The sequence below is a fragment of the Solanum tuberosum genome, unplaced genomic scaffold (genome assembly GCF_000226075.1).
Source record: "Solanum tuberosum cultivar DM 1-3 516 R44 unplaced genomic scaffold, SolTub_3.0 scf00240, whole genome shotgun sequence".
NCBI lineage: Eukaryota > Viridiplantae > Streptophyta > Magnoliopsida > Solanales > Solanaceae > Solanum > Solanum tuberosum.
Window position 1 is genome coordinate 103,658 of NW_006239164.1, and position 25,077 is coordinate 128,734.

Genomic DNA, 25,077 nt, shown 5'->3' on the forward strand with positions numbered 1-25,077 from the left:
AACAATAATTTGGTCTTTCTATAAATTATGTTTATACCATAAAAATACATGGTATATTTTAGATCCAAGTGTTGTATAACTATAAAAATAAAACAAAATGAATATGATTTTATGTGATTTGTAGAGTGTTGATGATTATTGTTCAAAGACTACCAAGGTTAGGATAGATAGAAAGAATCACTTGGTATCTTTTTGTCTTCGCTGAGTTTTGAACTTGAGACCTCAAGTTCTCAATCACTATCATACTCTTGAGTATAATTATATACTATTTACTAATTTTAGTCAGCATATGATGCATACTAGTACATGATGTTTGTACTTTGTGCGGATGTTACTCATGCACTTTCTTTTGAGTGTAAACTACGATCCATAAACATTTATGTAACTTTTCTGATGATAGATGTCTTTCTTCTAAACATTGATGCATTTTATTTTATTTTTCTACTATTTGACAGTTTTTAGCTAGAGTTCTCGTATGATCACTTTCGATTTATAGGGTACGTAGTGTAGATTTTTGCTTCATTTTATTTATTTTATTTTGAGACCCTTACTCACCATGTTATGCTTCTTAAATGTCTAGGAATTTAAATATTGCATGTGTTAATTGTTAAGGTTTGGTTCACCCACGGAGGGAACAATATATCAATCGACGATTTGGATCGTGATATATCTCAACATAAATAAAATATAGACTATCCTTTTTAAATTAGTAAAAAATATGTTCTATGTTATTTTTAAGTCATTTCTAATATTTTAGAGAAAATTTTGTCGGGAGCCACCCCTTCCATTGAGTCCTGCAGAGTGTGATCCAAATTTAGTCGGAGCTCCAATATAGACTCTGAAACCCGGTGGGAAACCCAAAAAAAATAAAATCAACAAGTTTTAAAGCTTTTCTTTCTTCTTGTTCTTCCTCCAATTTTGCAGAAACCCAACGAAAAAACGAGGGATTTTCCGTTCTTCCTATCATTCTTCTTCAATATATTGGGTATCTGGAAAAAAAAGGTTCGTGCTTTTATTCATTTTAATTTATTTTTCCCATTTTTCTTTTGTGGGGGTTTGTATTTTGCTCTTCTCGTGGAATTATCGTTTGGGTTTACTTTGTTTTTGTGAAAAAGGTTGGATATTTCCATTGATATTGATGAATTCTTTGTGGGTTTTAATGGTATTGATATGCATTCAATTTATTTGTGTGTTTTTGACCGGACACAAAGTTTAAGAAAGTAATGAATGACTATTGAATGTTGATGTTTTATACTAAAAATATATTGAATATACCGAAATGTTGTTTGATACGGTGATCTTAAATATGTCAAGTTGAGATTAAAGAATTGTGAAAGAAATGAAAGTTATGTTTGTTTATGAAATGAACTAAAAGGGAAAGTAAGATATACAAATTGAAATGGAGGGAGTATTAAAGTTGTGTTTTTTAGGCTGTAGCATGATGTAGCTTATAGTTTCTTGGAGGAAATGGATTTTGTCAGTGCCTATGCCATTGATGATGATTGTGTAATTTGAACACCCTTTTGTTGTCATGTAAAAGCCATTTGCCTTGTTCTGTTATACAAGGAGTGTTCTATGGTAGATGATGGAGTTTGTTCTTGAAATACCATGGGTGCTAAACCTATTTTACATGAAGTTTGAAACACTACAAAAAAAAATAAAAAAAAATTCATCATTGCTCGTAGCTAACTGAATTTCTGATAGATTAGTGAAGGATTATTGTTGTTTAGCTATAGAATTTGTCTGTTGCTAATTCCTGATTTTTAGCAGTGGTAGACTTTGTATCAATAGGGGGTTTAGCTGGTACATTCAATTTTAGCATATTTTTACTACATTTTGGAGAATCTGCTGGAAGTACGCGCCCACCCCCTCCCCCTCCCCGTGTAAGACCTTTACACATGGGTATGTCAAGGCAGATGAAAAGTTATGTAACTGAAGCTTAAACTAGAGGCATCTATCTATTTGGGAATATCACAAAACAAGTGCTGGTTGCCCTGTCTTGCGTCTAGCAGTGGCGGAGACACTCTTCAGAAAGGGGGGTGTCATCTGACACAGCATCACAGAACATTTTTCTTATATGTGTAAATATATTTTTTGTAACATCATGTATGTATGAGATAAGCTGTCACTGCTTGAAAATAATACAAAGTAAAAATCAATTTGAAACAGGAAGTAAGATCTTAAAACCAACAGAATCTTAGACCCAAACTACTTACAAGCTGAACTTTAGACAGTGAAAAATCCTGGGTAAGCGGCTAACGTCTAAAATAGTTAACGTAGTACACCCTATGTTCCAAAGGAGGAGCCATTATGAGCCTCGTCTCAAGACGGTATACTTGGGTGGTTTCTGTTTAGTTATGCTACAGAATACACGGGATATCTGATCTAAGATATGGTTGTCTTTACAGTTTTATAAGATTGTAACATAATATTTGTAATGAAGTTTGTTATTTTGGTTTGACTTTACTAGTAATATCTTTCAAGATACATGATTTTGGAATGCATAACTATTTCCTCCAGAGTTGGAGGCTAGGAGCTATGGAACCCGCTAATGCACATCTCTCCTTGTCTCAGACTTTAAATTAGAATCTGATTTGTCTCTGTACAAAGTTCAGAATTTAGGTTCCGTCGTGGTTGTTTGCTAGCTTTCCCCTCATATGCATCTAATTCTGTCGCATCTACTTTCTCGTAGTGCCCAAGTTGAACTTTGTATTGTCTTATTAAGATAGCGGGATGGATAGAGAAAAATGTTGTTTGCTGTGGGCAGTTGAGATGGAGTTGGCCCTCTATGTTCATTCCTTAATTTTGTGGTCTTTTTATTACTTTGGAAAGAAAATGTGAAAATTGGTAAAGAAAAAATTTAGTTGTTTCACTAATCATTAACTGGACTTTTTCTGGAATAGCAGTTATATGGAAAAAATATTGACTGATTTTTCTGTATATGTACAAGCTTCACTAATTATCAAACACTCATGACTCAAATAATTGAATGAAGTTATAGTCTGATAGTGGACACTACCATCCTTCCGTTTGGGACTAACACTTAAAGTGCGCCAAAGGCGAGAAAGGTTTTCCATTTCCATGACAAAGAAATTTAATACATTTGCATATTGATTCTACTCTTCCTTTCGGATTTCAGGATTCTATACGAGTTCAATTTCAGGGAGACTCAGAATTCTTGCAAAAAGATGTCGTTAACTGCCAGTACCACCATGAGCGTAACTACTTTGCCAATAGGTATGTGGCTGTATGCTCCCGATCGGTTCTTTTTAATTGGTACCTCCGCATCTCTTCTGAAAGGATGTCAGAATTACTTTTTGGCATGTCATTAGGATCACATGGTGAAACCGGGAGTATAGTTGATCCTGTTTAATGTTAATAGATCAGCATCTCTTGCTGTTAGCTCATTGAGAAGCCTTTGCCACATAGATATAAGAATATCTGAATAGCAATTGCTGTTAAGTGCTGTAGGAGTTAAAGACAGTCACATTAAGTAATGATCCTCTTGTAATTGCTTTTCTGCTTATACCATTAGACTGTTTAGCTTTCTCTTTGTCTGTAACTCTGTATATGAAAACATCAATTGGCACTCACCCACTCACAGCCAAATATATAATACTCACGAGTCACGACAACAACAATTACACTGCTTAATCTCAAGCAAGTTGGGGTCCAGATATATGAATCCTCACCATTACCCATGTCACTCCGTCTAGGTTCATGTCAAATATATAATAACTTAATACTGCAAATCAGTTGAAGTGAAATTTTGGTTTATGATCTATCATCCAGCTTGATTGAATTTGGTTATTTTGACTCCTTAGATTTAAAATTAATGAAAAAAGTACTCTTTGATTTTCTATTAAACTTGATGTGATCGTGTTTAGGTTTTGAATTAATGTAATTGAACATTACATTTTCTTGATAATCTCTAATTGACCGCTTACATTTAAGGTGTGACAACAATGTCATCAAGACATTCGATACTTTAAAATTCAATGTTGGCAAAATCCTTTCGAAGATTTGCTGCTCATCCTGTAAGTCATGCTATCTAATTTGTTAATCATTGAATATTGTTATCACAGTGAGAGCAGGGGATCAATGCCGGAAGCAATTCAAGCCAATAGTATCAGTTCCAGCTGGCCTCCATCCGGTTGGCATGCAGTTACAACTCAATAACAATAGAAGAAGCTTGAGATGTCCTGTTCAAGAAAGGCGTGCTTCAATAATATGTGCTGCTGCTCTGGTATCAGTCTCTTCAATGCTTGTTTTCGTATAATTGTTCCCAGTGCCTTGTTAACTAATTACATGTCTCCAGCAATTCTAGTGGGTCAATCCGTACTTGTCATGTCTTTTATATTAATTTTGTACAACTTTTGCTGTGAGAAGCTTTGGAGCTTCAGAATGCTACTGCAAGTAGCTGTTTATGGCATAAGTTATCAGATTAGACTGTCTCGCTATATGCAGTTCCGCATGCCAAGTGGGTTCTGCAGTCAGCATAGTGAAAATCAACTGTATTTACTAGAACAAGTGCCCTAAAATCTTTATCAGCTTCTCTATTTGCTAGTTATTGTTTATAGATATGGGTATGTAACATATGGAGATACATTTTCTTTGAGAAGGTAACATGTGGACTTGTGGAGATATATGTTTCGTTTATTACTCCCTCCGTTTCAACTTGGTACGGAGTTTAAGAAAACAAAAAAGACTTTTGAATCTTGTGGTCTTAAAAGTAAAGATACGTAGAAAGTACCCAAAAATTAGACGAACAAATTGAAATGAAGGGAGTACTTGTAAGTGGTAGCATTTCAAGTTACAGGCAAGACAATCCGAAAAAGTAACTGATTAATATGTATATCGCTGTTCTTGATGCTGTTACTACTACTACTACCCACATTCATCATTTGGTTTTCCATTTCCTGTATCATTCAAGTAAACTATACTACTATAAGCATTTCCGTTTGACCTTTTGTTCTTGCATCAATGCAGAATGCGAGATGTGCTGAAGGCCAGACACAGACAGTTACACGAGAATCATCAACCATTACAGTTGCACCAGTTCAAGGTAATCTTTTCATGCTCTTAGTAGTAACTGGTAGACCAATGAATGGAAATAAAACAATTTGTATTTTGCAACTTAGTTGTTTTCACTGCACTCCGTCCAGTTGCTGTAAAAGAGGATCATAGAATCAGTTTTTATCTCTACTTAACCAATGATTTTCACCAAGGTTTATCAACAAAAAGTTTGGCATAATACATAAACATGACCCTTAACTTGACTTCATCTAACAACTATGCCTTCCAATTGTGGGAGTGCACAAATAGTTACTTAAACTTGTATAAAATTGAACAAGTAGACACACGTGTCATGTAGGGTTCCATGTAGGATGAATGTGTCTATTTGTTCAATTTTATACAAGTTTAAGCGTCTACTTGTGCACACCAAAAGTTAAAAGGTCATAGTTGTCAGCTGAAGCCAAGTTAAAGGTCATGTCTATGTATTATGCCAAAAAGTTAACTACTTTGGCACTTTATAAAGATCCAGTAGGAAGTATCATTTGAATGCTGATATGTCGGGGCTGAATGCAGGAAAGGAGAAATCCCCTGACCTGGATGATGGTGGGACTGGATTTCCCCCTCGTGATGATGATGGAGGCGGAGGTGGAGGTGGGGGTGGTGGAGGCCATTGGAAAGGTGGGTTCTTCTTTTTCGGGTTTCTTGCTTTCCTAGGCTTGTTGAAGGACCAGGAAGAGGAAGGACCCTACCAGGATCAACGGAGAAGATGAAGAAAACAAACCAGAATTACTGATACATAGAAATCAAAACAAAATTGAAAGTCCAGGATTCGTAACTGGTCTACCATCGTTAATCTCCAGTCATGGCTTCGAGCAACCTCTAGTAGGACGATAATCGTCAATTGGTTATGAATTTGAGTGTAGCATTACTTATAGCTCATAATATATCACAAGAAAATAGTGTTGTTAACTTAGAAATAGTCGTTCTTTTTTCATATATCCCAGTTAGACAGGGTTCAAATCTAACCTCTTCCCATCTCTTTTATGTAGAAATAACGTTCATTGACCATTTTTCGATCCCATCTTTGAAACTATTAAATGTTACGGAATTCCAATTTCTACAAGTGAAACTCCATGATAGAGTCTGAAAGTGGTCATTTATAAATTTTACCCGTTCCTTCCCCTCCCTCTTATTTCCAGATAATGTTTCCACTTGATAATTGTCACAAAAAAAAAAATTCACATACAACTAGAGAAAAGAATGTAATTGCAGAAGTATCAAGGGGATTGTGTAGTTTGTGAAAAAAATAAATCATTTTGGATAAAAAAGTAATTTGGTTTTACTTTTCATGTCAAGAACATCTGGTCAAGTCATCTATACAAGTCATCCAAAGAGGTATATAGTACAACACAAAACAACATATACAACCAGCAGCAGTGAAAGCTATAACATTTTATCCTTGTAGCTCAAAAACAATCATTTACAACTGCAGATGAGACTCTTATTAAATAAGAGGGATGTCTGTGACTATGAACTTGATCCACACTCTGCTGGTTTTGTTTCAGCAATTACATCATCTGAAGCAGGGAGTTTCTCACTCGAAGCTGACGGCTCATCACCTGGAGAAGCTAATGGTTTGTCACTCGGAGAAGCCCCAGAGGGAACAGGTTTTTTGATTTGTACTAAAATCATGGTCATGTTATCGCATCCTTCACCTCCAGCTGTCGGTGCCAAACACCTATCAAGAACTCTCTCACATACTGCAGAAAGTTTGCTTTCCTACAAGAGTCAAAAACCTCCTAGGTCAATCAGTATATCTTCAGTGATATAACAACATTTGATTGCTGCATGATATCTATGCAACCTCTGATCAAAGAATCAAATTTTACCAACCCGATACCCATCAAAAAATCACATCCACCCAACCCCCTGCACTGGCTAAAATGAGCAAAAACTAAGAACAAATAAAGATATCTAAAACAGAGGTCGGTCACAGCATTAAATGGAGCCAGTAGCAGAATGTATCAGAACAAAGAGATCCAAGTCAACTAGACAATCAAAGATACTGCAGAAGTAAACATGTTCCCCTTCAGCCTTATACCTCTTCTCGTAGCAAAGTTTCATTTGTGGCAAATAGGTATATTCCAAAATATGGCAAGAATGCATGGCCAAAAGAACTATTCGTTTTGAAAGTAACAGATCAGCAAAATCTTTTCTATGGGCAATGCACTACCTCAACTAGCTTTTCCGCAGGTTTCACTTTTAGTGGCTTTATATAATCTTTGGCTTTTGGCACACCCATACAGTGAACATGATGAATATTATCACATAGCATAAAGAACTCAATGCTATGGCTAAAAAAACATATTTGAATTTTGTACTTGAGCAATAATTAATCTTAATGGTACAAAGCATCATCTATCAGACTAACCGACTTGAGCTGCTCATGTATAAAATCCACTAACTGCTGGCTCGACATGCAGTCCCTGCAAAACAAGAAAAAGACACGTGATAATCGGATTATTCCGACAATAGAATAGAGAGCTTAGAAGAAGAAAAACCACAGGAACAATTGAAAAATGAGAACCAAGAATGAGTATTGTAAGTTTCAGGTGTACACTTTTTTGAGGAAGGTAGCATGTATATATTAATATGAACAAAAGTAGCACTAAAATAGTGCCAAGCCATATTTACAGGAAACAGAAATCCAGTTATCCTCCCAAAGATTACAGAGAGCCTAGCAAGTCTACCACAGATTCTGCCCCCTCTACAAAGCTTTCTTTACACCAGAAATGAAACAAAAGAATACTGTTCATCTTAATAGTATGTAAAGAATTGCTTCTGTCTTCAAAGGCTAGCACTAGGCAAGCCTTAATTTCGCCCTCTAAAAACATCTGGAGGGATTAAGTCAGTCTACTCTCTAGAATAGATTGTAATGAGGTAATTATAGCTCAAATGTCAAATGCTCGTCCACAGCGTGGTACTCGGTGTCCCGCGCAGGATAACTAGTCAATAATTCTATCTAATCCAATGCAATACTTGCTTTAACATCAGAATTAATTTTTTAGTAATGGAATACCACAAAAAATGAGTTTATCCTCCAACCCCAAACGTTAAATTTCAAATCCCAAGGAAACATGGGAAGGAAGAAACTTCGACAAAGAATATAAATGGGGGAAATACGAAAAAGATAGAAATTACAACAAAAAGAAAATATACGACCTAAATATTCAAGAACAATGAGAAAAAGAGGAATGCAAAAGAGCCAGTGAAGATATTTTAAGAATGATGGGAAAATGGAAAAGCTGTTAGAACCAGAAAGGATTGAAAACATGGTAAAAATGAAAAAACAACAAAAAATATAAAAAGATGTGCAACCTAAATACTTGCCAAAAAGAATGATATCTTTCCATATCTAAAAACTGTTTAATTTTTACAATCTCATTTACCCATCAATAACATGTTCTAAAAATGCTACCTTTTCCTCAAAACGGATTACTTCTTGTTCACCTTTTATCAAGAAGAGAAATACGGAGAACAAGACACCTCATGGCAAAAATAAATAAAGTAACAAACGAGTCATCTACTCATTAAAAAAATTGATTGTTGTCTTATTGATACTTCAGTTCTTTTTTACGATAAATTGATACTAACATTACTTTTTAAGTATTTTATGTAATTAAAACATTTTTTTATAATATGGTGTCCGGACCACCTTGCGTACACCTCAATGGATACCTTCTATCTTCCATCAAGTTTGGATACCGGGTAACCCACCAAGGCTCAAGTAGATGGGAAGAAATCACCTAGTGACTTTTTCCTTTCCCTCCTCTGGTATTTGACCTGAGACCTCATGATTCTCCCCCACTTCATTGTCCACTAATTCTCCCCCACTTCAATATTGGGTTTTAGTTCCAATTTGAAATGACCTACAATTTACTGCCTATATGCATTCTTCTTTGTTGTAGTCTTATTGCCTATCGGATCTTGCAAATTGAAACGAAGAGTCTAGAAAGCATACCATACACCATCACAAGCTAGGACAATAAAATCATCATCATCGCACAAATCAACCTAATTAGAAAACAAAAAATGTTAGAATATGTTGTATAGAAATATAGGGGAATGAGGAAAAAGCAATGCAGCATTAATACTATTTCACAATTCAAAGTTGATAATAAAAGAACTTATAATTTTTCAGTAGTTCATACCAATATTTTCCCTTCCATCAAACCATAAAGTTAAATGTAACACCACCAAACAAAGCCTATCTTCCGTTGGAATATTTATGCAACAGATTTACATGGTGAAATTTGATCTACGATTGACCAAATGGATATGATTTGTTAATACCGTAAGTGTGATAATTACTATAGAGTGCGATATTGATAAGAAGTTGCTCAACAGCTTAATATCTACGGGAAGATTGTTTTGAAAAGATGCAATATCAATCATCTGATAAACCTTAGCTATGAGCTGTAACTCGGACTGTCACTAGCACATTTCAAATCAGAGATAAGCTTGATTCTATGGAGGCATAAGCAGGAACCTTACTGCTGCGGCCTCTACTAGATACTTGTCTCCATTTAGTGATATTGGATAAGTGTGGGGCTTTCCTATGTCACATTACAGACTAAATCTAACATTTCACATTTCCAAGAATTAAACAAAGCAGTTCTGGGGCCTATTCTTCTGGAGTTTTTTTGTCCAAAAGAATTACATAATAGTTGGGCCTTCAAGGTTTATTTTTTTTTAATCAAGGGGAGCCTAGCGGTCTATTCATAGATTCAAGAATAACAGTGTTGAGAACCAAAAAAATCTAGTTCTTAACCATACATCCTAGGCTTCCAGGAAATCAGACAACTCCAAGAAAGAAATTCTTAATTAGAAACACACGACTCCAATAGAATAAGGCCCCAACAGAGATATCTGGAGGCTCACAGATATTACGAGAACCACATATACACCTGATGAAGGGGAACCTTGGAGCTACGGTACAATTGTATGGGTGCCCTATAGGTCATGGGTTCAAGCCATGGAAACAATCACTAATGTTTGCATTAGTGTAGACTGTCTACATCACACCTCTTGGGATGCGGACCTTCATCCTGTTAACAAGGATGCTTTGTGCACTGGACTGCTCTTACATATACACTTGACTTAAACCAGTACTTTTAAACCTCTATACTACTAGACTAACACTTCCACAAACAAATTGAAATTGAAAATAGAAAGAAGCTTCAAATGTTAAATAAACTCAGTTCTGGAGGACCATAGTAGGCTGCACATCAGAACATTAGGGGTGACAAAATAGTCCATGAAAATATGACAGCCTATAAACTGCCCAAGTTTGGTTGGTCGCCTGTTTACTGATTGAGCCCATATTGACCCACCCAAATCAACCCATTTAAAGTTGGGCTGATTTGAGCTAAGCAAGCATGCAACTCAAATTGACCCATGAAAAACCTTGTCAAATATTTAAAGAATTTTTTGTTTTGTTTAACATGTTAAATATAGGTATAGTACAAAAAAAAATAAAAAATAGTTTTGTCTGGTAATCAAACAAATTATAAGCAAACCATAAAAGAAATTAAAACCGAGAAAAAGTTTTGTGGTTGAACAATGAGTCATTGTTTATAACCTATCGTGACCCAGTCTACCTCACTCAAGCAACCTTTGGGCACATTACTAACCAGCCCATTTATTAACTCGGTCTATTTAGACCTGCCCAAATTCAGCCCAACCTGCCTATTTGACACCCCTACATCAAATCAAACAATCTTACTGGACATCACTGCATTAGATTCCTCTTTTGAGCCTAATGAATTATTCCATCTATTCTCATCACATGGATATTAGCAACTGAGCTAAATATAACTACTGCAACAACAAGATGATGAAATTTGATGAACAGTAAGAAGTTTACAAGAAATTAGAGCAACCAATGATTGTTGGATTGACACTTGGCTATTTTACACTTCAAAAATGAGAGCATGATTTACCACTGATTGCTGTTTCAGGGCCATTCAAAGACAGTTTTTTTAAAGGAAAGAACCGTCTCCAAATGACCAACACACTTAAATAGACACAGTTGTACACATGGAACAAAGAATATTATGCACCACCTATTAACATCAAGACTTCTCAGAGAATAGATGTCTTAACAATATGATAGAAGGCATTGCACAATTTATGAAGAGCCTGAAGGAACATACAATATTTATATCTGGATCGGCCGTAACAATTTGCTTCTCAGCTGGCAAAAACTTATTCTGCTTGAATTCCATGTCACCTGCAATGAAGTTAAGATATGCTAACTATCTCATCCAATAGATATATTTATCAAATAGCCAAATGTTCAAATTCTGAATTTACCACTTAGAAAACAAATCCTAATGAGAGGCGTATGTAGAGTATGAACCCAATACTTCTGTCGCGGAGCATAAATTTATGCGTAAAAATCCACGAAAAATGCAACAAATAGTAGATAGAAACCCATAAGTTTAAAAATACAATGAGTTCAATGCTAAGAACCTTAAAAACTGAACCCTTGCTTTAATCCTGGATCCGCCTCTGATCCTTATTACATTTTTTATCTTGCTCCATTACTGACGTTGCAAACTGTATTTCCATTGGCTAGCATTTAAGCAGATTAATAAAGGTTCATGAATAAAATCACATAATACCTATAGCTCTTGCAAGATTTAAGCTGCCATTAACACGCCCTGCATGGATAAAACCACCTGCTTTCAAAATTCTCTCTCTTTCAATCTCAAGATCAGGCTTGTGATCCCTCGATAGATTATATGCCTGCACAAAAGACACATGAATATTCATTTTAATGCTTCATATAAACCATAAATGTTATCGTAACAACAAAAGCCCATGACTGCGCATTTAACACTATGACCTAGCCCTAGCAAGTGCAGTGTCATGGCATGCTGAGCTGCCATGTTGGAACACAACTTCACTATAAAAGATCCACTAAGGAGAGTATAAGAGGGCAGGAAAGAGAGTAATTAACACTACAATAGCATCCCACCTGGCCTTTCCGTGAAATCACACAGCGAGAATCACCAGCATTCGCAACAATGAGTTGGTTCTCTCTAATGATTGCAACACAAGACGTACATCCAGAAGTTGGTCCAGGAAAATCAGAGTGAGGACCCTGATAACGGCAAACACAGCCATAAACCAATCAAGCAATGTGCACGACAATGGCAATATGCAGGAAGCTCCGAATGAGCCACGAGAAAAGACAAGGAAAAGAAAATTATGTGTCCTTAATTAAATCCCCTAGCGTCAATTTCAAAAAAATTATATGTCAACTATAAAACAAAAAGACAGCAATAAATCACATTCTATCCCAATTTCTTCTTAACTCAGTATTATCTGCACAGCATATACCTCCTCAAACGCCCAGTCATCAGTATTTCCGTTTCCATCACCATTTCTTGGAGACCATATAAGACCCTCTATCATACCCGAAAACTTGTTTAATCTATCCCCTAGCGCAGCCAGCTCCCTCCATCCTCTCTGACCACGCATCATCTCATCCATTCTGCACCAACAACAAAACAAAATCTTTCAACACACAGCTTAGCAGCATAAAAACAATTAGTGATCTCACAATGCAAAAATTGTATATCTCTCTATGGGAGGCAGGTCGACTCTTATCAACAGTGTACTTGACAATATCCCCACATATATTATGTCAATGCTCCCAATACCATCCAAGGTACAGATTGACAAAATCACAAGTTCTTTCTTATGGAGGGGGAGCTATGAGGGCCATAAGTTCCATCTTGTGAAGTGGGAAAATGTAATTATGCCATATGTCAATGCTCCCAATACCATCCAAGGTACAGATTGACAAAATCACAAGTTCTTTCTTATGGAGGGGGAGCTATGAGGGCCATAAGTTCCATCTTGTGAAGTGGGAAAATGTAATTATGCCATATGTCAATGCTCCCAATACCATCCAAGGTACAGATTGACAAAATCACAAGTTCTTTCTTATGGAGGGGGAGCTATGAGGGCCATAAGTTCCATCTTGTGAAGTGGGAAAATGTAATTATGCCAAAGCAGCACGGAGGTTTGGGAATCAGAGATTTAAAGAAGCACTGGGAATCAGAGATTATGAAATGGTGGTGGAGATATGCTCAAGAACCAACAAGTATCTGGAAAGAGGTAGTGAATGTCAAATATGGGAGGCAAGACAGATGGAGAACCAAGAAGAATAATGACCCTTACGATTTGGACCTTGGAAGTACATTACAAGCCAAGGGAGAAATTCTTCCAAGAGGTGTCCTTCAGGATTGGAAATCATAACTCAGTTAAATTTTGGAAAGATAGGTGGCTTAACAATCAATCTCTCAATGTCCCACACCCTGTTATTTACAGGATAGCCTCTGACACAGACTCTTCAGTGGCTCAAAATACAGAAGATGGAGTAAGGGTACCTTGCTTTAGGAGGAATTTCCAGGACTGGGAGCTTAATGAGCTATTAGATTTTTTCAGAACTCTGGAAGGAGCCTCAATGACCCCTCACTTGCCTGATAGCTTAAAATGGGGCAGCTCTGAAACAGGTATATACACAGTGAAGGAAGGATACCACAAGTTGTGCTCTTCAAATGACATGATAGACCAGTGGCCAAGGAAACTGATTTGGAAAACTAGACTACCCCCTAAAATCAAGTCTTTCACCTCGACTACCCTCAGGAATGCTACCCTAACCCTGGACAATCTAAATAGGAGGAAACTTTAGCTAGTAAATAGATGCTTCATGCGCCTCAATAGCCTGGAATCAGTGAATCAATTGTTTCTGCACTGTCCAGTGGCAGCAACTCTTTGGAATATGTTCATTTCAATTGCTGGTATTAACTGGATTCTCCCCCAGAGTGTCAAAGAAGCAGTGGGAAGTTGGAGTCTTAGAGAAGTTGATAGCCACATCAAGAAGACCTGGCAGATGATTCTATCATGTTTTTTTGGTGCATTTGGAAGGAAAGGAATCTCAGATGTTTTGATGGTATCTCAACTCCAATTAGCGGTTTGAAATCCTTTTCCCTTATTAACATCTTCCATTGGAGCAATTTATCCCCTGTAAACAATATATTACCCCTCTCAGATTTCATTAGCTCCCTCAATATGGATTAGCGACCATTCTTTTGCTTGTGGCTAACCCCCTGATTAAATAGGTGTTTTGTTCTCAGGAGTTAACCATGTTTTTGGTATGTAATTTGCATCTCCTTGATGCCTTCCAAATAAAACATCTACTTCATAAAAAAAAAACACAAAAATGGTAAGCATGAGTTAGATCTTCAGAGCATCTAATACAAAAAGAGCTCTGGTGGAAGGTTAGCCAAGCTGAACTCATAGGGGTATTAGATGTAAAACGATTGACAGCAGTCTGGGAAGTTGATATCATCCTAAGAAGCACTGTTTCCTTCCGAACACTTCTCAATCCTCTTTTCTTGTAAGTTCCCCTTCTGTTCACCATGCCAAACGGGCGCACAAGCAAGAATTGAGATTTTACATACTACTCCCATCCAAAATAATTGATGTTTTAGGCTTGGGCATATGGATTAAGTTATTCCTTAAAATTAAAAGAGGTTCTGACTAAAATACCCTTAATTATGATTTCCTTTTCTTTTTAGGTTGACATAATTATCATTAAATTTTGTACATTGAATTAGGAATGCGTCGAGGACAAATTTGGGGAAAAGAATTAAATACCTTCTTGGTTTGTGAAACATCAATTGTTTTTAATCAATGCTTAAAGGCAAAAACATCAATTACTTTCGACCGAAAGGAGTAGCATATAATGAACTAGAATTTATTTCTTTGTTTCTCCTTTGCATGGTTACGGGGTAGGGGAACAGCGGGATAATAAGTTATTGACTTCCAAATTGATATGGGAAGATTATCTCTTTCTTTCTGTGCTTAGTCACAGCCTTTTCGGTCTTCTGATCAGCCTTATACTATTTTTTTTCCAGAACCGTTGTGTACGGGCTAACTTGTGTGCACCTCGACTAATTCCATGGGATACATGCCACCTCCCACCAACAACAAGTACCAGGTAATTTTTTCCACCAAGACTGGAACAGATGGGAAGAAATCACCCAGTGTTTTGTCTCTGTTGGGAATTGGTTCCCAAAGACCTCATGGTGCTCAACCCACTTCATTCACCACTTGCCCACACCCTTGGATACATCAGCCTTATACTTTATCTTGCACTTTTCTCTCTAAAAGAGCTTCTATATCATGCAAAAATAGATTTTGAGTCAGAACCTGTATCTTTACAGCATGTGGAGCTTCCCTTAAAACTGTGTTCTGACACAGATTTTTTATTTTTTTTTGACAAAAAGGTTACAAGTTTGTATATAGATCTTCAGAATTTACACACTGTATAATCAGTATCCTTAGCTAATTTTCTGTCGAATTTTACTGAAATCATCTTATTTTTCTTTCTTGGACAGACCAAATGATAAACAAACAAGAAAGAAAAAGTGCACTGCAGAGAAGTGAAGGTTAAAGAAAATATTTTCCTCATCTCTTCTGAATTCCTTTTTTTGGCCTCTTCCTCTAGATCTTTTCCCACCAAACAACCATACCTTCCTCCTATGCCACTACACTCTATCCTATAGCCACCAAACATTCCATCTTTCAAACTCCAGTTCCAACCACCACTGCCGCCGCCATTTTTTTTTTTAAGTGAAGTAAGAAGTTTCATTAACAAAAGAGCATCACGTATATGCATAGGTGCAAGAATATGCAATGCACAAACAGAAGAAGTGTTAGCCCCTTTTACAGTGTGGCAATCTAAGAAGCGGGAACTAACAAAATTTAAAATAAAAATTGGTCAGTACTAATTACAGTAGCCAACTTAATCATCGCAACCAACAATAACCTATGGATCACAATTCTTCCTCACACCCCATAATGCACCGCCAAGTTTGAGTTTAATCAGTGGTCACCATCCCCTTATTGTCCATTCCACAATTGCACCAATCTCACCCGTCCGAAGATTGAATCGTCCAACCTAACATGTACCTAAGGGGTAAGAAACACAATCTTCTCTTGGTTTCTTCTCCAGAAACTGCAATAGAAAACCCTCCAATTTCTGATGGAACACAACCTATCAAACAACTGTATCTGTGCAGGAGAACAAGTTTGGATCCATTATGGGCGAAACAATCAATTCAATCTATTTTTTATTTCACGATATATTAGGTTAAGCTTACTTAGTAGGTTGAATCCTTGCTGCTTTGCCAGTTCATCAGTCCTTTCTCGTCTGGTATTTACAATTCACATTTCCATATTACAGAGAGAAGGGAGAGTTCTTCCTCTATCTTGACTATAGAAATCTAGAACAGGCAAATTAGATCAAACACCTAAGGGGAGAGACCGGAAAAAGTAGAGACAAAAAGAAAGGAGGGGTAGAGCTAAACTAGTACGAGATTGTTGTTCTGCCAATCTCATCAAATACTGTTGATCAAAATAACCTGATTAGTCTAAATCATAAATATACTGAAGATTTTCATGCTTAAAACTTATTGTTGTGCAGAATACAGGAGGTGAAGGATATTGGGACAGTATGTTGTGGATATCATATGATCAACAGTTTTTTTTAACAGGACATATGATCCATGATTTAAGTGAGGAGGTGAATGAACCCACGTCTAAACCTTATTACTTCTTTTTTTTTTTTGATAACTGAGAAATCCTGAGGGTCAGTGGCACAAAAATTGATACTCGTCCTTCTCCACTTAAATACCAGGTTTCTGTTTGTGGCAGGGTTCAAACCCGTGACATACGCCTAGCACACACATCATATGTAGTGCTTTTACCAAAGCCCTGAGAGCTTACAGCTTATTACTTTAAAGCTTTCACTTCTGTTCCTTCTCACTTTTTATCAAAGTACGACAATTTACTGCAACAGTGGGTTTTCTATCCTAATATCAAGGATGTGATTTGATAGCTGATAAGCACTTTTGGAGAACCAATAAAAGAACTTAAATCTCAGGAGCCATAGAAAGAACATAAGGACTAAACCGCAGCTACAAGATATTAATTTAAACAGACAGACAGAGATAATTCAACATCCAACCAAGTAGGCATACACCATTTTAATCATTTTCATTTTTGCCCACCAGAATATAAAGACAAAAAGTAAACTGAAAGTCTGGAATAAGGTTGAAATAAAAAACTACACAAAAATTGATGCTAAAAGATAAGACAAAAGTACATACAAAATATTAATTAGCCAGTTATACAACCAAAACTTCAAGAAATCACCTGAAAAAGGCTTTCTGGACTGAAGTTCCAATATCTCCTTGTAGATACGCTTCATGCTTGAGTACTTGTTGATGTAGATACTTGGCACAAAATTTGGCAACAACTTTACCTAAAATAGTTCAGTTATTTCACATATCACAAGGGTAGCATATTGGTTATGCAAAACATCTTTAATAATGCACATTAGTAGCCTACTTATCTTTCTAATGCATAAAAAATTACATGAATTGAAGTGTCTAATAATCATGGTTGAAAAGGAAATTTCAAGGCTAGGGGAGCTTCTCCCCTGAATTCTAGCAAGCAAATGAACCTTCAGTATCCTAAATCAGATATACTTCAACTACATACAAGCCAAAACTACTAGTAGACCATACCATGAACAATATTTAGATGGGAAATACATTAAACATGCTGCTGAGCATGTAGAACAATCTGAACACCTCCAAATGTAGAAATGCCATTCTCACCAAAGGAACATCACAACAAGAAATATCACCCATCAGCAAATTCATGTCATAGTATCCCAACATGCAGAATATCTTCAACATCATAAACAACATAATTCATTGAGGGGTCATTTGGTAGCGTGTTCGGAGGGGAATTATGCAGGTATCAAATCTTGCATAAGTAATACCACGTTTGGTAGCTAGTTAGGAGGTAAGTTATTCATGTATAAAATTAGTACGCTGTTTAGTTTGCAATTTAGAAACTCACATAACTAATACATTACTACTATATGTAAGGAACTTTTGTAGTCCTCACAGGGCTAAAATAGAAATTTTACTTCTTTGATGATGTGAGCTGCTACACGTGTTGTTGTTGTTGAATTTCCATTTTGTCCTCATTCTTTTTGTTAAGATCAAACTCCACACGGGCCCCTCATTAGATAACCTTTTACATTTTTTCTGTCATACATTTTGGGTTTTGCTTCTTTAGTGAGCTCATGTGTGTGTATAAACAAAGACTATCCTGCAGTTCATTCATCCCACTTCATCTGTTAAAAGTCTAAATTTCAAATTGTGAAAGAAAAAAAAATCATGAAAAAAATGTTAAGAAGTCTTTTGGTCAGCATGGCATCTACGTGATACCAATTGCTGTAATACTGAGAATCATAGTGGAGAATTGTCTAGTTTAGGAATTATATTGGGAAAATCCTCCTTTGTTTTGTCTGCTAAAACTCTATACAAAAATTAGATTGAATAAGTAATGCCTTAATAAACAGAACTAACTAGTTCGCGTGGATCTTCAAAAGTCAATTGAAAGCTGCAAATCCCATAATTGCAAACATTCCCACAAAATATTCATGGTGACAGTGATCTAAACTAGACTCTATTTCTCCCATGGCCTTAGACTAGTGAAGGAAAATACATCTGAATGAACAACTGAATATTAAAATTCCATTCGTTAGATGGAACATCATCCCACTTATGCTGGACGCATCACAACCATATTTTTCTTCACTCATACTCAAGAATATGTCATCACTCAACTGTTCAAGGATATAAGTATCGAAGTGCCATACATCAAGGTAGGGTGAGAGGCAAACTTCCTAAAAAAGTAAAGGTAGAGGGGAGCATAATTTCAGTGATGCATATATATAAAAATACGTACCTCCATGACCATCATAGACACCAAAAAAGGAAGTGGAAGCATCCAAGTCAGTAATTGCTGCATGCTAGATAAATTAGAGCAAAAGTCAGATCAAAATAAAGCGCACCATGCATCAAGCTGAATCTTTCCATAGCTTGTACACTATGATAAACAGAGAGGCTGATCAAGTATTGCTAAATAAAAGCATAAATTACATACGAAAAGGCACCCCAAGGTAGCTACAATAACATGTACTGTGGATCAAACTAATGTAAAGCACAATAAACATTACAACTTGAGTGGATGTGGACTCCCCTTCCCAACAATCACATTAAAGAACGACGTCTTAAGTAATCTAACCTTTTTACAGAGAGATTCTTCCGATTTTTTAAATTTTTTTAATGAAAATGGTAACATGTTATATTATCCCCAGACCCCATTTTCTCGCATATACCGGGTATGTGTTGTTGGTGGTGGTAACATGTTATATTCATCAGCACCGAAAAAGAAGAGCTGGTATCAACTATCTACAAATACAGCCCTCGAGTAATTCTTACAATGAGACGAGAAAATTTAGTAAGGATTCACAATCATCTACTAATTGTTTTTTACACCAAAAGTATAAAAAAGAAACTCAGGAACTCTTGATCTTCTGAATTGAGCTGCTCTTGCCTTCAAAACATCCTGCATTCCTCTCTCTCCAAATTGTCCACCATATGCAAGTTGGAACAATCTTCCACCACTCCTTGTGACTTGTTCTTCCATCTATACTGTTCCAACTACATATAAGGTCAAAAGTACCTTGAGGCGTCACCCAAACAATTCCAGCTAGACAGGCAAAGAGTTGCCATAGTTGTGTGGTAGTTGCACATTGCAAGAATGATTTGTTTTCACTTAATTGGTTCTCTTTCTCCTTTCAAGGAGGGTCTTACCCAGTGATTTGGGTAGCTAACCGGAACAACGAAGTAGCCAGAGAATTACAAATTTCCAGTTTGTAAATTTGTTCATTAGTTCTCATAGAGCAAGTAAGCAAAGACAAGGCAGTTTGTAATTGCTCCCAAATAGATGGAAAAACATGCTAAATGCATGGTCTGACTGTAACTTCACGCCGTACAGGTCAGGGACCAACTAGGATTGATGTGTCAGATCACATAACTCAATATAAAATAATGGATAGAGATATCAGCATCAGATGGAGTCTAAAAAAATCCTTTTATTTACGAATTGCAGAAAAGACTATATATTAGGCATAGGCTTTCCTACATCAAAAGCTTTGAAAAGCATAGAGTAATAGTGTGCAGGTTACCTATTTTAGTATTACAATCATTTTTCTTTACGGCATAAATGCCCTAAAGAACTATTGGATGAGAAATATAGTTTCTTTTATTCGACAAACTTACATGCTGCAACATATTTGCTAAAGTAGATAAAATCATTACTGATTACTCACAGCATCTTCCATAGCTGCTCGCCATCCTTGCATTGATGATAAACCATATCCAACCCTAACATTATCACCATCTTCTGAAAATTTCTCCGTTTTCGGAGAACTCAGGTATATACCCATCTCGGATAGCTGAAATAACAAAGAGAAGCAATGACATAATATTAAGACCCTAAGGTTTCATGACTAGAGCACTACACACAAGTGGACAACGGTAGAAATTTACTGGGAAACCACTGATACAGAGTGGTTATCAGAACGTTTTAGAGCTAATCTTCGATTTTAATGATAACGAACTAGCGCAAAGCATTAAAAATGATTAGAAAGCAGAAAAATGGAAGATGAAGAACTCATTCTGAAGACAAAATTATGCTAATGATAGAGAAACCATAAACTGCAATGAAGTATGCATTCGTCCTATGCGGCCCTCTTTAAACCATGATTGCAGCAGAAGAAAATATCTAACACTCAGAGACTGCACCGCAGCCTTGTCATCTTTGAAACATCTTGTATTCCACTCTTTCTGGATAGCCCGTAAAAATGTAATGCCAACTTCCACCAGTATCGTTATGCCCTTGGGATCCTAGTACCAAACTAGGTAGCAATTAAATCATTTAAGTACTATTACCCAATGAAATTAACACACCCGAAATATCTTAAGGAATTTCAAGATGGAGCATGAGATGATTGACTCATTCTGTAGTTTATAATGCATTCCATTTGTTGGACAACCTAATTCTAGCCTCATCTTATGAAGTTTAGATTCTTCCCCGAACTGTTAGAGGAGTCGATAGTCCAACATAAAGTAGAAGATGAAAGCAGTGACTAAAGGCAGAAAATTCAAACTATTTGGGCTATTGTCTCCAGGAATCTAAAATGTATCTTCAGGAACTCTAGGGTTATTTGAAGGTCAAGGTCAGTTAAAGCGAATTTAGTAGCACAGCAGGTGGAGGGTTGTTCTCACCTTATTGATTATTTGATTCTGTAGTTTTCTGTTTCATGTTTATTCAGAAATCTTGAGGATGACTACACAATACAGTTAGATTCATACTGTAGCCTAAAGATCATGTTGTTACTGCTTTACGGAAAGAGCTATGGCTACCCGACTCACAAGGTTTGTGGTCTAAAGCTTGGTGCATTGATGGGAATTACAACATTCCTAGCTTCCCATTTGAATGAATGGGCAAAAGAAGATTTGCAACAATGAAACATTTCCCTATTTTGACTCTATGGGCAATTGATTTTGTGTGTGTGTGACACTCACATACATTATATATATATATATATATTTCCCTATTTTGACTCTATGGGCAATTGATTTTGTGTGTGTGTGACACACACACACACACTATATATATATATAGAGAGAGAGAGAGGCAATTTGACCTGAAGAAGAGGTACGGACTTGGCAGGTTTATCACTTGAGTGAGCATGAAGAGAAATGTCAGTGTACTAACTAGACAATAATAGCCACAGAAAAGATTGTTTTGAACAATATATGTCTTTGTCTTTCATATTCATCTATACCAGAGAGAGAGAGAGGCAATTTGACCTACAGAAGAGGTACAGACTTGGCAGGTTTATCACTTGAGTGAGCATAAAGAGAAATGTCAGTGTACTAACTAGACAATAATAGCCACAAAAAAGATTGTTTTGAACAATATATGTCTTTGTCTTTCATATTCATCTATACCAAATAACTTTTTACTTCATATACGGAAGGTCCCAAATATGCACTTCTACATCAAAAACAGATTGCCTCCATAGACTGGTGTCAAACCATGTAATTTGGAGGTGGGACACCACTCCAGACGTGTGTTCATACAGTGAATTCAAGAACAGGGGAAAGAAACTGATTTCAAGTTTTACCTTACTTTAAGATGAAGTACCAAATTTATATTTTTTTATTTTTTTTTGAAAACTGCCAAATTTACATTTCTTTGAGACTTGGCAACATAAAGACCCATAGCAGAACTAAGAAGATATATGTTCCCTGCTACTAAGTTGCTCGGACTCTCCAAAAATGTTGCCGCACTGTTTTTGGAGGATCAGACACGCACCCGTCGACATTTTTGAAGAGACCGAGCAACATAACCCTGCTACACCATTATATTAAACAACGTTAGTCTATAGTCTTGGTTGGGATCCGAATGAGGAATTGGTGAGTGTACTGCTGAAATCCAGTGAATTTCAGACTGCTAAAAGGAAATCAGGCCACAGCTCTATTATTTGCTGCATTTTCAGCATGCTAGTGGCCTGGATTGGAGAGGGAGGAACCTACTCAGATTTCAACATACATAGTTCCTTCCTGATAAGATCTACAGAGAAATTGCTTAACATGTCCACATCAATGGCAGAAACAACATCAAATGGCAGAGGACTCTGGCATCTATAGATTGTTATCCTTTGTCTCTTTTTGTTGCATAGGAAAAATGTGATTAGTGATTTATCTCCTAATTTGCATGTACAAGTTAGCAATGGCGGAGCCAAGATTTCGACTAACGAGGTTCAAAAAAAGAAGAAGTAAACACAAGAAGAAGCTTAAGGGAGTTTAACATCTACTATATATAAAAAATAAATTAAAATCATGTATAAACAGTGTAATTTTCCTTTGAAGGAGGCTTGGAACCCCCTCGGCCCTACCTTGCTCGGGGGACAGAGCAAGCATGATGTTAGTGGGTTCATCCAAACCCCCTTCGACAAAAAATTACACTATTTATACTTAGTTAAAATTATTTTTTATGTGTTTATAGTAAATGTTGAACCCCCTTCGGCTAGTTCGTGTCTTTACTTCTTCATATTTTGAAACCCCTTAATAAAAATCTTAGCTCCACCACTGCCTGACTCCACCCCTACAAGTTAATTGGGTAGGAACATTACCAAAGTTGGCTGAAGCCTGGAGGTCAGCATCAGCTTTGATTTGTAATTACTTTTTTTGATGAAATAAAGATCAACTTCAACTAGAAACAAAATCTTGGCAGGGAAAAAAAAGTACTAACGAAATATCAATCATCAAGTTTTCTAGCATACCAGAATCATGTCAATTAACAGAAGGAATTTGGGTTTAAGGGGTATCTTAAATGATTGCTATCAAATGCTTAGGTTCCCAATGGCGCTATAAATTGAAATTATGTGGATCTACTAAACAACTTGAAAGTTATGACCTTTATCCACAACGACAACAATTACATTTCTTATGAAACATGATTAGAACTCCATAGCCATTATCACAGGGGAAGTAAGTAATACAACGCGTAGTAACTAGTAAATCGGAGTTCATTCTTAATGCAGTGGAATCTCCAATTGAATTTCCAATTCGTATTATACCAACTTCATAGCCTCTTATCACAGGGAAAGTAAGTAAACAGCATAGTAACTAGTAAATTAGAGTTCATTCTATATGCAATGGAATCACCAATCGTATTTCACCAGTAAAATCCGTGGAAGAGAACAGTTAGTTATTATGTATAAATCGAGAGCGAGATGGCGGTAGATAGAAAAAGGGGAACTTACGAGTGGATTTCAGCGGAGAAGGAGATCGGAAGGAGGAGGTCCGTGGCCGACGGAAACTGGCAGTCAACTTTGCCGACGTGAAGAAACTCCGGCGGGAAAAAATTGGGAAATAAAATTCCGATGGCTACTTTTTATTTAAAAACACCGTTTTGTGAATGTTCATGAACAAAAACAAGATAGAGTAAAGTATAATCAACCTAATTATTTTTTCTTTGTTGATGATTTTAATTTGACACGGATTTTTTAAAAAAAATACACAGACCTTTGTTTCACCTAGTGAAAATAAAAATTATTTTCGAAAGATTGTCGACTTAAGTGAAACAAATCAAAATAGTAATAGAAAGGGGAAAACGGATAGTAAAAAGAAACACGACAGCTAAAAGAAAATCAGTATGGAGCAGTGGCAGAGCCACCTTACAAGTAGGAGGTTCATCCGAACCCCTTCGGCGAAAAATTATATTATTTATACACGGTTAAAATAATTTTTTAGGTATATAGTAGATGTCGAACCCCCTTCAGCTACTTCGTGTGTCTATTTTTTCAGATTTTAAACCTCCTTATTGAAATACTGGCTCCGCCACTGCCCATTGGTATGGAGTATATATGCATGGAATCGTCACATCAATAACAAGGTGCGATCATCTAAATATAATAAACAACAGATGATAACAGATACTAAAAGTCCAAAACTACATAAATATGTTAATAATACGACAGAGATACCGTACACTAGACTACCACCAAGTCATAGACCACTTAAAAAGGCTAATATTAAGACAACATTCGACTATCTATTAACCTTCTACCTTTACTTGCGATCTTCACACCTTCATATCTAAAATCATGTATTCGATAAACTGAAGATGTGTCATATTATAAAGATCTTGAACTAAAAATATATAAAATACACTTTTAATTTTATGATCTTAAATATGTATGTAAAAAAAATTAAAATTTATTAGTTGTTATATGCCAAAGGGTTTTGATTTATACAAGTTGAAATTGTAAGATTTTAGAAGGGAAGGTGATATAATTGGTGGGCGATAAAAAAATAATAACATTCACTAATTATATATACAAATTTATGCATTATTATGTATAAAATATGTAATTACTCTTAATGTACAGAAAAAACATATATTTTGACGGCTGTTATTTTGGTGAGCCATTATATAAAATAAAATTCTCTTTTAAAAATACCTCTTATCTTGTGATAA

At 36.1% G+C, this 25,077-nt stretch overlaps 2 protein-coding genes across 2 annotated transcripts; one reads left to right on the plus strand and one right to left on the minus strand.

Moving 5' to 3' along the window:
- The first annotated feature begins 751 nt into the window (after nucleotides 1-751).
- On the plus strand, nucleotides 752-6,139 carry LOC102600615 (uncharacterized). Its single transcript, XM_006356963.1, has 5 exons — nucleotides 752-1,002; nucleotides 3,140-3,237; nucleotides 4,086-4,246; nucleotides 4,990-5,065; nucleotides 5,590-6,139. The coding sequence occupies exons 2-5, from the start codon at nucleotides 3,189-3,191 to the stop codon at nucleotides 5,784-5,786; spliced, it is 483 nt and encodes a 160-aa protein (XP_006357025.1). The 5' UTR covers nucleotides 752-1,002; nucleotides 3,140-3,188; the 3' UTR covers nucleotides 5,787-6,139.
- Nucleotides 6,140-6,337: 198 nt separating this feature from the next.
- On the minus strand, nucleotides 6,338-24,059 carry LOC102600954 (probable protein phosphatase 2C 60). Its single transcript, XM_006356964.2, has 11 exons — nucleotides 23,861-24,059; nucleotides 20,354-20,479; nucleotides 18,925-18,988; nucleotides 17,314-17,422; nucleotides 12,424-12,577; nucleotides 12,059-12,184; nucleotides 11,703-11,826; nucleotides 11,232-11,308; nucleotides 9,038-9,090; nucleotides 7,448-7,502; nucleotides 6,338-6,795 (listed from the first exon to the last, which is right to left on the minus strand). Exons 2-11 carry the CDS (start codon nucleotides 20,468-20,470, stop codon nucleotides 6,544-6,546), a joined length of 1,131 nt encoding a protein of 376 aa, XP_006357026.1. The 5' UTR covers nucleotides 20,471-20,479; nucleotides 23,861-24,059; the 3' UTR covers nucleotides 6,338-6,543.
- Between the last annotated feature and the right edge of the window lie 1,018 nt (nucleotides 24,060-25,077).

What these genes read in the sequence shown, in the direction of transcription:
- LOC102600615 (XM_006356963.1), top strand. Translation starts at nt 3,189, where the DNA reads ATGTCGTTAACTGCCAGTACCACCATGAGCGTAACTACTTTGCCAATA. An exon ending in CGTAACTACTTTGCCAATAG is followed by an intron (nt 3,238 to 4,085) that starts GTATGTGGCTGT and finishes TTGTTATCACAG; the next exon opens with TGAGAGCAGGGGATCAATGC. An exon ending in TAATATGTGCTGCTGCTCTG is followed by an intron (nt 4,247 to 4,989) that starts GTATCAGTCTCT and finishes GCATCAATGCAG; the next exon opens with AATGCGAGATGTGCTGAAGG.
- LOC102600954 (XM_006356964.2), bottom strand. Translation starts at nt 20,470, where the DNA reads ATGGGTATATACCTGAGTTCTCCGAAAACGGAGAAATTTTCAGAAGAT. An exon ending in CTAGCTTGTGATGGTGTATG is followed by an intron (nt 7,503 to 9,037) that starts GTATGCTTTCTA and finishes CTTGTTTTGCAG; the next exon opens with GGACTGCATGTCGAGCCAGC. An exon ending in TACATGAGCAGCTCAAGTCG is followed by an intron (nt 6,796 to 7,447) that starts GTTAGTCTGATA and finishes TGACTCTTGTAG; the next exon opens with GAAAGCAAACTTTCTGCAGT.